At 45.4% G+C, this 12792-nt stretch overlaps 1 protein-coding gene across 1 annotated transcript; it reads right to left on the bottom strand.

The window, feature by feature from the left end:
* Positions 1-454: 454 nt before the first annotated feature.
* RDH14 (retinol dehydrogenase 14) lies at positions 455-8569 on the bottom strand. Its single transcript, XM_056856531.1, has 2 exons — positions 8195-8569; positions 455-1077 (listed from the first exon to the last, which is right to left on the bottom strand). Exons 1-2 carry the CDS (start codon positions 8567-8569, stop codon positions 460-462), a joined length of 993 nt encoding a protein of 330 aa, XP_056712509.1. The 3' UTR covers positions 455-459.
* Between the last annotated feature and the right edge of the window lie 4223 nt (positions 8570-12792).

The raw sequence follows: 12792 nt of genomic DNA, 5'->3' as shown, positions 1-12792 counted from the left end.
GTGCTCCCACGACATTTCTCCCCCTCCCCTGGTATGCTCAGCATTTCTTGAAGAATACAGAAACAAAGCTACCATATACTTCAAGTACGGCATCATGCACAGCTGATTCAGACTTGAAGCTCTGAATGGCCAGCCATATATATATTAGAAACCGGACATCTTATCCTTTTTCAAACCACTACATCTTTTCTCAAATCAGAAATATACTGGATTTTTTTCTTATACTCTAGATTTTCTCTTTAAACATTACATTTCTTTAATACCAAGAATAGCTTCTTTTAAAAAAAAAATCACACACACATATCCTGCACTGGTTGCTAGTATGCGTCCCAATCACAGAAAAAAAAAACCCTCTGCTTCCTGCATCTTAATAGGGAAAGGATAATCGAGGCAGGAAATGGTAAGGTCTCGAAATAAATAATTTACACACGATACTCGTTCAGTGCTTCCCCTCGGCATTTATTTTAGCAGCCCCACCATCACCTCGCTGATATCCCATAGTTTCCTTGCCACTAAGTCATCAGTGGCTTTAGGCAGTAGCGGCTGCTCCTTGCAGTTTCCAAAATATTTCCCAGATACCCCCTCTACTTCAGGAGAGGAGGCCAGATAAATAGATGTCTGGGCTCCTTCCAAGGGGGATCTGAAGAAAGCCCAAGACACCAAATTTAAGAGGGGCTTTACCAGTAAAGGAATATGTATGTGCCTGCCAAGATTTGTTCTGACAATACCGGGATGGAGGGCATTGACGGTGACGCCGGTGCCTTCTAAGCGTCGGGCCAACTCCCTGGCAAAGAGGAGGTTAGCCAGTTTGCTTCGGCTGTAAGCGAAGCTCTTGTTGTAGCTCAGCTCGCTGTTCAAGTCGTCGAAGTTGATCTCTCCGTATTTGTAAAGGGCGGAGGAAACCACCACAATCCTGCTGGGGGCGGAGCTCTTGAGAAGCCCCAGGAGGAGGTTTGTGAGCAAGAAGTGGCCCAAGTGGTTGACACCAAACTGCATCTCGAAACCGTCCTCGGTCTTCGTGTAGGGGCACTGGAATATCCCCGCGTTGTTGATCAAGACATCCAGCCTCGGCTGTTCCTTCACGACACACACATAAAAGATACACAGAGAGAAAGTCAGGCACGTGAACATCATGGTATTATTTACAGTGTGAGCCAGCGTGGCGTAGCGGTTAAGAGCGGTGGTTTGGAGCGGTGGACTCTAATCTGGAGAATCAGGTTTGATTCCCCACTCTTTCACATGAGTGGAGGACTCTAATCTGGTGAATCGGGTTGGTTTCCCCACTCCTACACACGATGCCAGCTGGGTGACCATGGGCAAATCACAGCTCTGTTAGAGCTCTCTCAGCCCCACCTACCTCACAGGGTGTCTGTTGTGGGGAGGGGAAGGGAAGGTGATTGTAAGATGGTTTGAGTCTCCCTTAAGTCAGGGGTGGGGAACCTTTTTTCCATCAAGGGCCATTTGGATATTTATAACATCATTCGCGGGCCATACAAATTTATCAACTTAAAAATTAGCCAGCCAGGCCCCAAGCAGGCAGCTGCCCCAGATGACACCCCCCCCGTACAGGCAAGCAGGCAGACATCCAGCCAGTGGCGCACTCGCCCACCTGGTGGCACAGGATGGTCTGTTGCACCTGCTGGGCGTAGCCATCCAGTTGCATGGCGGAGTTGCTCCTGCTCTGCAAGGTCGAGGCCGGATTCTACAGCCGGCACCTGCTACCTCCACCTGCAGGGATGAAATGAGGATACTGGCTAAGAACTCGCCCCCCTGCGCATTCTGGCTCTGCCCCTTTAACCCCTCCATTGTCGCCACTTCCGCCCCCAGCCCTCTTGTAGTACAGAGGGAATACGTTTCTCCATGGCCTGGGTGGGAAAGGGTTAACACAGTTTCTTGGGCGGTCCTAGCAGCTCCATAGCTAACAACTCTTCTGCAAGGTGGGGGGAAAAGGTTATTTTCTCGGCAAAAGAAGCTCACATCTGCCTTGAATAGTAGCTATTCCTGTCCGCGGGAGGGGGCAGATCACCAGCCTAAGATCCTTTTGAGCTTGTGATCTGCCAGGACCCACAAAGGGCCTGACTAAATGATTTTGCGGGCCTTAAATAGCCCCCGGGCCTGATGTTCCCCATCCCTGACTTAAGTGGTAGAGAAAGTCGGCATATAAAAAACCTAACTCTTCTTCTTCTACTACACTTTTAAAATAAAAATTGAGATTAAAAAAAAAAATCGAATGCCCCCACAGTGGATGAAGAGAAGCTCAACCCCTTTTTCTGGCCTCTTTCAGTGCCTGCAGTGCCCAATAGTTTGCCCATGCCTTACCTTTGATCTCATCCTCCTTTTCTATGAAGAAGAGGTGGTTTTTACATGCCAACTTTCTCTCCCACTTAAGGAAGAATCAAACCAGCTTAAAATCACCTTCCCTTCCCCTCCCCACAAAAGACACCTTATGAGGTAGGTGAGGCTGAGAGAGTTCTGAGAGAACTGTGACTGGCCTAAGGTCACCCAGCAGGCTTCATGTGTAGGAGTGGGGAAACCAACCCGGTCCACCAGATTAGAGTCCACCGCTCAAGTGAATGAGTGGGGAATCAAACCTGGTTCTCCAGATTAGAGTCCATCGCTCCAGACCACCGCTCTTAACCACTACACCACGCTGGCTCTCTATGGACTTCATAACCCAGGTACAGTTTTTCAGGGAGACCAGGAAACCCGTGGTGCTTCCTGAGGTGAAAGCCATGGCAAACCAACACCATGCCCCTACCTCACCTTTACTGGTAGTCACTGTGATGGATGAGGGGCAGGACATTTTTATGACAAACTTTGAGGCACCAAGGCTGGGAAAATCCTTACCAGGCTGGGTAGGCTTGGTTTTACAGCCAGGAGTGAACACATGGCATCTCTTTGATAGGTTAACACCTCCCTATTAGCTAAACTAGTTTGGCCGGCCTTTTTGCTCCAGAACCTGAGGCCCAGATTTGTTAAGGCCTTTTTACACATTTGGGGAGGAGGGACCTGAAAAGAAACTGTCACTTCTCTCTCTGTCTCTCTTTGTGTGTACACATACACCCATAGCAGCCTTACACCGAATCATCCCATCGGTCCAGCAAGGTCAGTATTGTCCACTCAGACGGGCAGCAGCTCTCCTGGGTCTCAAGGAGAGGTCTTTCACATCACCTGCTACCTGATCCTTTTAACTGGAGATGCCAGGGACTGAACCTGGGACAGATGCTCTACCACAGAGCAGCAGTCTCAGTACATTTTTTAAAGACGTAATGCTATTTCACACTTAATAGACTACAGCAGGGGTGTCAAACTCATTTGTTAAGAGGGTCGAATATGACATAAATGCCATTTGGTCAGGCCAGGCCATGTGTACCAGCCCAGATCAGCCATGTGTGCCAGCTTGCAGAGGGCTCACCAGCCCAGATCGGGACTAGAGGATGACTGCCTTGGCTGGCAAGCCCGCAAAGGGCTCGCCAGCCCAAATCAGGAGCGGGGTGTGTGTGGCTTCCTTGGCTGACAAGCCCAGCGTATACATCACCCTCCCCAGCAGTGGGGAAGGGTGATCTACGTGCTGGGCTGGAGCCCCTGCCTTCTGATCCCCGCTGCCTGTGAGCTCAGACCTCCACATGGAGGTCCCAACTGGCAAGCGGTGTGGATTAGGAGGCCCCTGAAGCCCGAATCAGGAACGGGTGTTGGCTGCCTCAGCTCACGGGCCAGATAACAGTGCTCAAAGGGGCGGATCTGGCCCATGGGGCTTATCCCTGATACCCCTGCACTACAGTATAGCGTAAACATAACTTTTATATGCACCAGGAAACCAAAATTTTTGTGACTCACTTTATTGCTATATTTGCTTCATTGCAGTGGTCCGAGGCATGCTTGTAATTCCACATACATTGATAAGGTGACTCACCAAAGCATATGCTGGAATACATTTTTACTAAGTCTTTAAGGGTGCCACTGAACTCCTGTTTTATTTTGCAATAAAACAGCCCTTCTGTCAGGACAGTATAACAAAACCCCAAAAGAACATCCCCCATGTATCTGTGGATCCTCATCATTGGAGGACATCTTTCACTATGTGTTAATATGTTCAGTGTACAGTGAGCCTAGAGCCAAATATCTGGATGGAATCCTGAAGGGAGTAACTTTTTGTTCTGAATCTCATAAATTGATCTTCCTACTTTCTGACTCTAATTCACATGTAACCTTTAGAATATCACAATTTGCTATTGCAGCCAGGAAGATTAGAGCTCTTGAAGTTATTAAGAAAAATTCTGCACAGGAATCCAAATAATGTTTTAACAGGGATTGCATCTGTAATTGATTTTACCAGGGAAATGCATACCATTGTAATTTTATCTTTTTTGCTATCATTTTAAGTTTTCTGTATTTATGTAAGGAAGTTTTGTAATGGCCTATGGCTAAACAAATACTGTGTGCGTGTGTAAAGTGCCATCAAGTCGCAGCCGACTTATGGCGACCCCTTTTTGGGGTTTTCATGGCAAGAGACTAACAGAGGTGGTTTGCCAGTGCCTTCCTCTGCACAGCAACCCTGGTATTCCTTGGTGATCTCCTATCCAAATACTATCCAGGGCTGACCCTGCTTAGCTTCTGAGATCTGACGAGATCAGGCTAGCCAGGGCCATCCAGGTCAGGGCATAACAAAAAAAATACTACTACTACTACTACTATGGCCACTACTTTGGAATTAGTAGCACAAATATAGAGGTGTTCCTGCCCACGTTCCAACCAGCCTGGTGCTGACGGTATATATACATGCCCATGCATGGGAACAGGTACAAAAACACATTTTCCTACATGGCTGGATGAACGAGCAGTCAGGTCCGTAACAAATGTACCCAGATGTCCCAGCCCATGAAAAAATCATTAACCATTCTCTTCTTTTGATAAAGAATGCAACATAAGAAAACATCTCACTGCATGCACCATGTATTCACCCAAAGGCTTTGGAACTATCCAGTGGCAATCTGCCAGTCCTGCTGTGGCCATTATTCCAGAACATTGCATCTCATAAAATATAAAAGGATGTTCCCATTTCCATTATACAGTGCCACAAAAGAGGCACTCCAGCATCTATTAACATCTGAAGTTTTAACCGAGAAATCCTTTCATCTGTTCACTTGAAATGACGTGCAGCTTTTCCCAAAGAGACTGTATGACGGCACTGCTGTTGAATAGAGACCAGAGAACTGCCAGTGACATTTCGAGCCGTGGCAATGCGAACACAGCATAGGTATTTGGCTTCACAAGCCGGTCACTGCTTTATTGCACGGTCACACTCATTAACTGTATTGGAGGGATGTTCCTGTCTAAATGACCGCCATTTTCCCCCCCTCCTAAAGTGAGCCGACCTTTCCCCACTGCCCTTTCTCTCTCTCAATTTGGGGTAAGAATTCTAACTTAAAACCCAAGCTGCATTCAGAGGTCACTCTAAGTCGCGATTTGCCGCAACCGACACCAGTACAGCACCCCTTGCTCCTTCCCCTCCCTTCTCACGAGAACCACACCTTAACATGACAAGGTTGAAACAAGCTCCAGTTCCCCATGAAAAATGGCTGCAGGCTCCCAGATGAACTGGAGTTTGTTTAGTCCCAGAAACTGGAAGTCTAAGCCACCATGACCCGAGTCAGGGTCTTCTTTAAATTGTGTTGCACTCAGTGCTTAGTAAGGCTAGATGGCCATCTGTCAGCAATGCTGACTCTATGACCTTAGGCAGTTCATGAGAGGGAGGGCATCTTGGCCATCTTCTGGGCATGGAGTAGGGGTCACTGGGGGGGAGGTAGTTGTGAAATTCCTGCATTGTGCAGGGGGTTGGACTAGATGCCCCTGGTGGTCCCTTCCAACTCTATTAAAAACAACAACAACCCTACAGTTTCCAGTTAGCATATTCAAAATAACATTCCCATTTCTTCAATGAGTCTTTCTTTCAAGATGTTAGTTAATCTGGCTATCACTGCGTAGTCTTCCATTTTTTGTTGCCACTTTTCTAAATCCGGAACAGTCTCTTGTTTCCATGATGCTGCCAGTAATTAAGTTCTAATATTATGGAACGTGGTGGGCGAGAATCCACTTGCCCCAAAGTGTTTGATTTGGTGGGATCTCTTGTCACCTCCCCCCAAACATCTTTCCTGCTACACTACAGGCTAGTGTTGCCAACCCTCAGGTACTAGCTGGAGATCTCCCACTATTACAACTGATCTCCAGCTGACAGAGATCAGTTCCCCTGGAGAAAATGGTCGCTTTGGCAACTGGACTCTATGGCATTGAAGCCCCCTCCCTCCCCAAACCCCTGCCCTTCTCAGGCTCCGCCCCCAAAATCCCCAGGTATTTCCCAACCCTACTAAAGGCTAGGGTTGCCAGGTCCTGCTTCGCCACTAGTGGGAGGTTTGGAGGGCGGGTCTTCAATGCCATAGAGTCCAACTGCCATTTTCTACAGGTGAACTGATCTCTATTGGCTGGAGATCAGTTGTAATAGCAGATCTCCAGCTAGTACCTGGAGGTTAAGCAACCAAAATAAACACCACTGCACTGATACCACAGGTAAGGAAGAAAAGTGCAGGAATTGCTGGAATTACTGAGATATAACGGACAACACACAAGTGTGACAAAGTGTATCAAAGTGTATCAAGTGTACAAATTAACATATAACAAACACACAATATAATACAAAACTCTTTCAAAGTCCAATGTACAAAATGCTAGTTTAAGAGCCAAGCATCAACGAATTCTTCATATAGAAGTTGCTAGGAAGACGATCGTTTCTGTATTCTTCATCAGTTCCATTTCTATATAGGAAAAGATGCTTATATAATTTACATTATTTTTTTAAATTTTTTTACTATGATAATAACATAATGAGTGTTACTTATAGTTCAAGTTTCTCATATAAGAGAAACTTGAACTATAAGTAACACTCATTATGTTATGAAAACTGATGAAAAACCATTCTAATAAAGTGTGTTGAAAAGCTTGACAATAAAAAAAAAAAGTTTCTCTTATATGCACATAAGGCTATCCAATTTAAACACAGTCTCTTTCTCAAACTGATAGGAGATCAAGCTGTGTACGGTCTTTCAAATTAAGGTTCCAATACAGGATACAACATTGTCAATACACAGCGTCTTCCTAGCAACTTCTCTATGAAGAATTCCTTGATGCTCGGCTCTTAAACTAGCATTTTGTAAAATATTGTCGAAGGCTTTCACGGTCAGAGTTCATTGGTTCTCATAGGTTATCCGGGCTGTGTGACCGTGGTCTTGGTATTTTCTTTCCTGACATTTTGCCAGCAGCTGTGGCAGGCATCTTCAGAGGAGTAACACTGAAGGACAGTGTCTCTCAGTGTCAAGTGTGTAGGAAGAGTAATATATAGTCAGAAAGGGGTTGGGTTTGAGCTGAATTATTGTCCTGCAAAAAATAACAAAGGTAATGTGCTAATCATTGTCCTGTAAGTATCCATTGTCCTGCATGGCTATTGCAGATTAGCTTTGGATTTCACACATTAACAGATCACTTCAGGATACAATGGTTCCATATTAACATACCACACTCATTAGCACATTATCTGGATACTTACAGGACAATGATTAGCACATTACCTTTGTTACTTTTTGCAGGACAATGATTCAGCTCAAACCCAACCCCTTTCTGACTATATATTACTCTTCCTACACACTGGACACTGAGAGACACTGTCCTTCAGTGTTACTCCTCTAAAGATGCCGGCCACAGCTGCTGGTGAAACATCAGGAAGGAAAATACCACAGTCACACATCCCGGATAGCATTTTGTACCTTGGACTTTGAAAGAGTGTTGTACTACATTGTGCGTTTGCTATATGTTAATTTGTACACTCGACAGTCACACTTGCGTGTTGTCCGTTACATCTCAGTAATCCCAGCAGTACCTGGAGGTTGGCAACCCGACTAGAGGCCCCAACACTTCCGCTTCTCCATCTGCTTTCGCGTGTTTATTTTGGGACGCATCTTTTCCCAGCTCCGCGAGACCGTTGGGGGCCCCAGGCTGCTCCAAGACGGGCGCCCGGTTCCTCGACCAGGCCGGCCCCAGCAGCCTTCAAGCCCTCTCTGCTTCCCACCCTCACCCCTTTGCCACGACCCACTGCTGGGCGAGCGGCCCCCGCCCGCCCTCCCTCCCTCCCCGGCCAGGCCTTTACCTGCAGGACCTGCTGGCAGAAGCGGCGCACGGAGCGGAGGGAGGCCAGGTCAACCTCTCGCACCAGCAGCTCCCCGCGGCACTCGCCCCCTCCCCGCGAGCACAGGCCCAGCTCCGCGCGGAGCTCGCGCGCCGCCTCCTCGGCGCGGCCGCGGTCCCGGCAGGCCAGGATGACCCTCGCGTGTTGCCGTAGCAGCTCCGCCGCCGCCGCCCGCCCCAGGCCGCTGTTGGCCCCGGTGATGATCACCGTCTTGCCTTCCATCGAGGCGGCGGCCGCGCTCCTCGCCCCCTTCCCCGCCGCCGACCACAGGCGCCGGGCGAGGAGAAGCAACCCTCCGCCCAGAGCCGCGGCCAGCACGACCGCCGCGGCGGCCATCGGGGCTAGGGGGGGACCATAGAGAGGAGAGGGCTAGGGCGCCGCCCGCAGAGCCTCGTTTCCGGTGTGTTTGGGAACTTCCGGTTTGTGTTATCTCTATCTCTCTATCTCTCTATTATTTTTATAACATTAAACAAAACAAACATATACAAACAAATGCAATAAAAAAAATACAAAAGAGTATCAATTATATGCTCTTATGAGTACATTCATAGTTACAAAATTATAAAGTTCAAACTACAAAAAATACCCTTTGGACCCCCCACCCACCTTAAAAAAGGACCCATCACCAGACTTCTGAAAAGTGTCTTAACAGTTTTACAAATTTCCATTACCAATATAATAATAAAAACATAATAAAACTTGTTTCTATAACTCACTAAAATAGTAAAATCCATAATATTGTCGAAGGCTTTCACGGTCAGAGTTCATTGGTTCTTGTAGGTTATCCGGGCTGTGTGATGGTATTTTCTTTCCTGATGTTTCGCCAGCAGCTGTGGCAGCCGGCATCTTCAGAGGAGTAACACTGAAGGACAGTGTCTCTGAAAAAATCCATTTTTAAAATCCATTTTTGCCAGTTTATCCCAATATGTTTTTTTCTAATTTTTCTAATTTTTCCATATCTTTTCCATGTAGGGATTCTGTTATTTTGGCCATCCCCATATACATCCATAATTTCTCTCTCCAGTCACAAATTGAAGGTTTAGGGACTTCCGTTTTGAGGGGTAGGACCCCCAGCGGGGCTGCATCCAGATTGGGGGCAGGTCATACAGGTCGAGCATTCCTTATCTTTACTGCTTGGGACCAGAAGTGGTTCATAGTTTGGGTCTTTCCATACATTGGAATACTTTGGAATTTTTGCATATACATAATGCGATATCTAGGGGATGAGACCCAAATTCAGTTATGTTTTATATACACTCAATACACGTAACTATCTCACCAGAATACCTGTATCAGCTGTTAAACAACAGCAAAAACAAACAAACAACAGCAGACTTTCAGTTTCCACCTATGGTGCAGTGTACACTGTATTTTTATTTTTTTAGGTGACAGAAAATATTGGGGGTTACCGCATTATGTATTCCCAGCAATGTATTAAGAGTTTGAAAATGTTATTAAAAAAATCGCTTTAAAAGGGTTTTTGGATGCCACGGCTAAAAAATGGTTGGAAGACGTCTTCACAGACAAAGGGGCCAAACAAAGTGCGAACAGTATTTTTTATAACATTTTCAAACTCTTAATACATTGCTGGGAATACATAATGCGGTAACCCCCATTGAAAGCAGCCAGCATGGGTCTGCCTGCATGCTGGCTCGGAGGGTCTGGTTTTCGGATCAATTCAGATATGGGATGTCCAAATAAGGGATACTCAGTTAGTAGGGCGCTTAAGACATGAACAGTGCCATCCTATGCAGAGTTATTCCAGTGTAAGCCCATTAATGACTGGAGTAATTCTCTTTAGGATTGCGCCGTAATTTAGCTAGGATAATTCTTTGAGGTGTGGGTTGCCTGGGGCAGGTTATAATTCTTTTTTCTTCAAATTGCAACAGATAGAAATTGTTACATAAAACAGAAGTTCTCCATTGCACTTTCAAGATTAGCAAGTTTTATTTCAATACAAGCTTTTTTGAGTCAGCACACTTCATCAGATGTATTGGAGTGTGTATCCATTAGGTCAATGCTTTTATGTTCCCAACAGGTTGGGGGCGGGGGATTACATGACAGACCGGTTTAAAACAATATATAAGAAAAAGTATTGAGTTGGCTGAGAGTGAATGAGGGGCACCCCCCAGTGTTATTAACTTCTTGTTTTATCTTCTTGGCTTGCAGTAGATATTATATTAAGCCTAACTTTATCTGTCCAACAAAAGGGTTGAGCGGCAGACTCTAATCTGGACAACTGGGTTTAGTTCCCCACATGAAGCCTGCTGGGTAACCTTGGGCCAGTCACAGTTCTCTCAGAACTCTCTCAGCCCATGCGGAGGCAGGCAATGGCAAACAACCTCTGAAAGTCTCTTGCCTTGAAAACCCTACAGGGTCCCCATAAGTCAGCGCTCTCTCAGCCCCACCCACCTCACAGGTGGGGAGGGGAAGGAGATTGTAAGGAACATTGTGATTCTTCCTTAAGTGGTAGAGAAAGTCGGCATAGAAAAACCAACTCTTCTACCATTCCTCAGAGGACTAATCCTGCACCCTTTAGGTGCCTCACTCAACTGTCAGCAGCATGTTTGTCAGAATTCAAACTATTTTCCTAACACACCACATTTTCAAATATCTAGTTGAGAAACATCCATGAGTTCCCTTCCCCAAAACCACACGTTTATTTTTTCCACATACTTTTCTGCCAGTCTTCATTGGACTATTATTAGTGCTTGTTAACTGAGCTTAAATTTAAGTTTTCTTTCACAGCTCTGAAAAGTTAGCTGCAGGGTTTTTTTTTTTTTAGGTCAACTCGAACTTTCAGTAGTAAACAGTCTCTCCCAACTGCTATTTTCCCCCCGCTCCCTGATTTTGCCCCTATCAGGGCTTTTAACTGCTTCAAATGTTGTCTCTATAGGAAGGGTTTGCTCGTGTGTTTCTTCCATCAAGAGGGCTTCCTTTCTTTCTAACCAAGTAATGCGACTTGAATTTTACACACACACAATATGTTTGTGCACACCCAGGTAGTCTTTGGGTAGCCCCCTTTTATTCATTGCCCTACTGGGTCACACAGGACTACCAAGTTTGGCAGTTGAGGAACAATCTGGAGGTCCACGAGGATTTGTGCGAGTGAGAGCAGTAGACATTTTTGTGCACACTCCTTAAATCTCCTCCTCCAATAACCTCTTTTAGCTTGAGCTGGAATCTGCAAAGACATGTGTAAAGGTGGCAAAAACCAACTAAAGATCTCCCCTACATACCTCAAAGGTTCTCAGGAACTTCAGTAGGCCAATTTCCCTGTCTCCTTCCTCCTTCCTTTTAAATCTCAACCATGATCAACATTCTTTGCTTCCTACAGCATACTCAGTCTTAATTAGACTTTTAAAGGTATCTTTTCATTTTGTTTTGTCATTTTTTTAAAAAACTGGGAATTCTGTTGAAACCATTGCCTCACCTACGGCTGGCCTGGTTTTGCTCTTTGTTTACTAGCGAAGGCGACCTTCTTTACTGTTAGATATAAGCTATTTCCTGTCTACGTGTTGACTCATCAGGTGGGGAGGAAGAGGAGGTACTAGCATCCCCCCCCCATTGAGAAATCTGCACAAAGTTGGAGGGAATGCTGCAGATCTATTCCACTAGTAGAGGTGCTTCCCTTCTGTGGAAAGAGCCTTCCCTGATGCAAGAATGTATTGTGTCAGGGGAAGGCTCACTTGCACTAGAAGAATGGATGTTTAGGATCCAGCCCTGTGCTTTGTAGGATCTAATACTGCAATCCTACCCACATATACTTAAAAATGTCCCATAGAATTCAGTGAGCCAAAGTGCAATTGTAAAAACTTCGTTGAATAGACTTGAGTAGAATTCTGAGGATTGCACACTGAATTTCTTGTAGGTAAATATTCTGACAGGCTGTGTGTCACCAGAAATGGACATTAGACTACTTTAGTAGATGGAAGGGAAATGGTTTTTTTGTACACATGCTTGTGTTGTTTCCCAAGAACACACAGTTCTACATAACATGTAGATGGTAAAATCATGATAGCAAGAGAGCAAATAGTGGTTATTCTGTTCCCTTGGGACGATCCATACCTGGTGATTTGAAGAGTTATCTGTCATGGGATTCCAGATGAATGCAGTCTAACCAAGCCACGCAAGACTTGCAAAAAAACGTTGGTCTAGAAATACCATTGCTTATATAAGGATAAATAATGACTATTTTTCCCCCATACATGTTCATTCCTCATTCCACCTGGTCGCTTCAAATGGCAGCAGTATACTGGATTGATGCAGGATTAGAAAACGGCTTTTATTTAAAAAAGTATGAAATCATGATTGTTTCTAAAGCCAGCTTTTTATTAAAGTTGAAAAATAGTTTTCAGAGAAAGAGCCCTCCTTGTAAATAACAAGATCAATGATTCTGACATTTACCAATTGATTTACACCAGTATTGCACAATGTACGACAAAAAAAGTTATTGTTATGCCCCTCCCCCAGCAGTTTGTGACTGTTTTGTAAACCACCCTTTTTTGTAGGGGGGGGGGATATTTTCTTAAGGCAGCAGTGGTCTCGTTCAAAGTAAT

Source organism: Euleptes europaea, chromosome 10 (assembly GCF_029931775.1).
Source record: "Euleptes europaea isolate rEulEur1 chromosome 10, rEulEur1.hap1, whole genome shotgun sequence".
Lineage (NCBI taxonomy): Eukaryota > Metazoa > Chordata > Lepidosauria > Squamata > Sphaerodactylidae > Euleptes > Euleptes europaea.
Note: the sequence above shows the minus strand (reverse complement) of the source record. Positions and strands in the feature narration are given on the sequence as shown.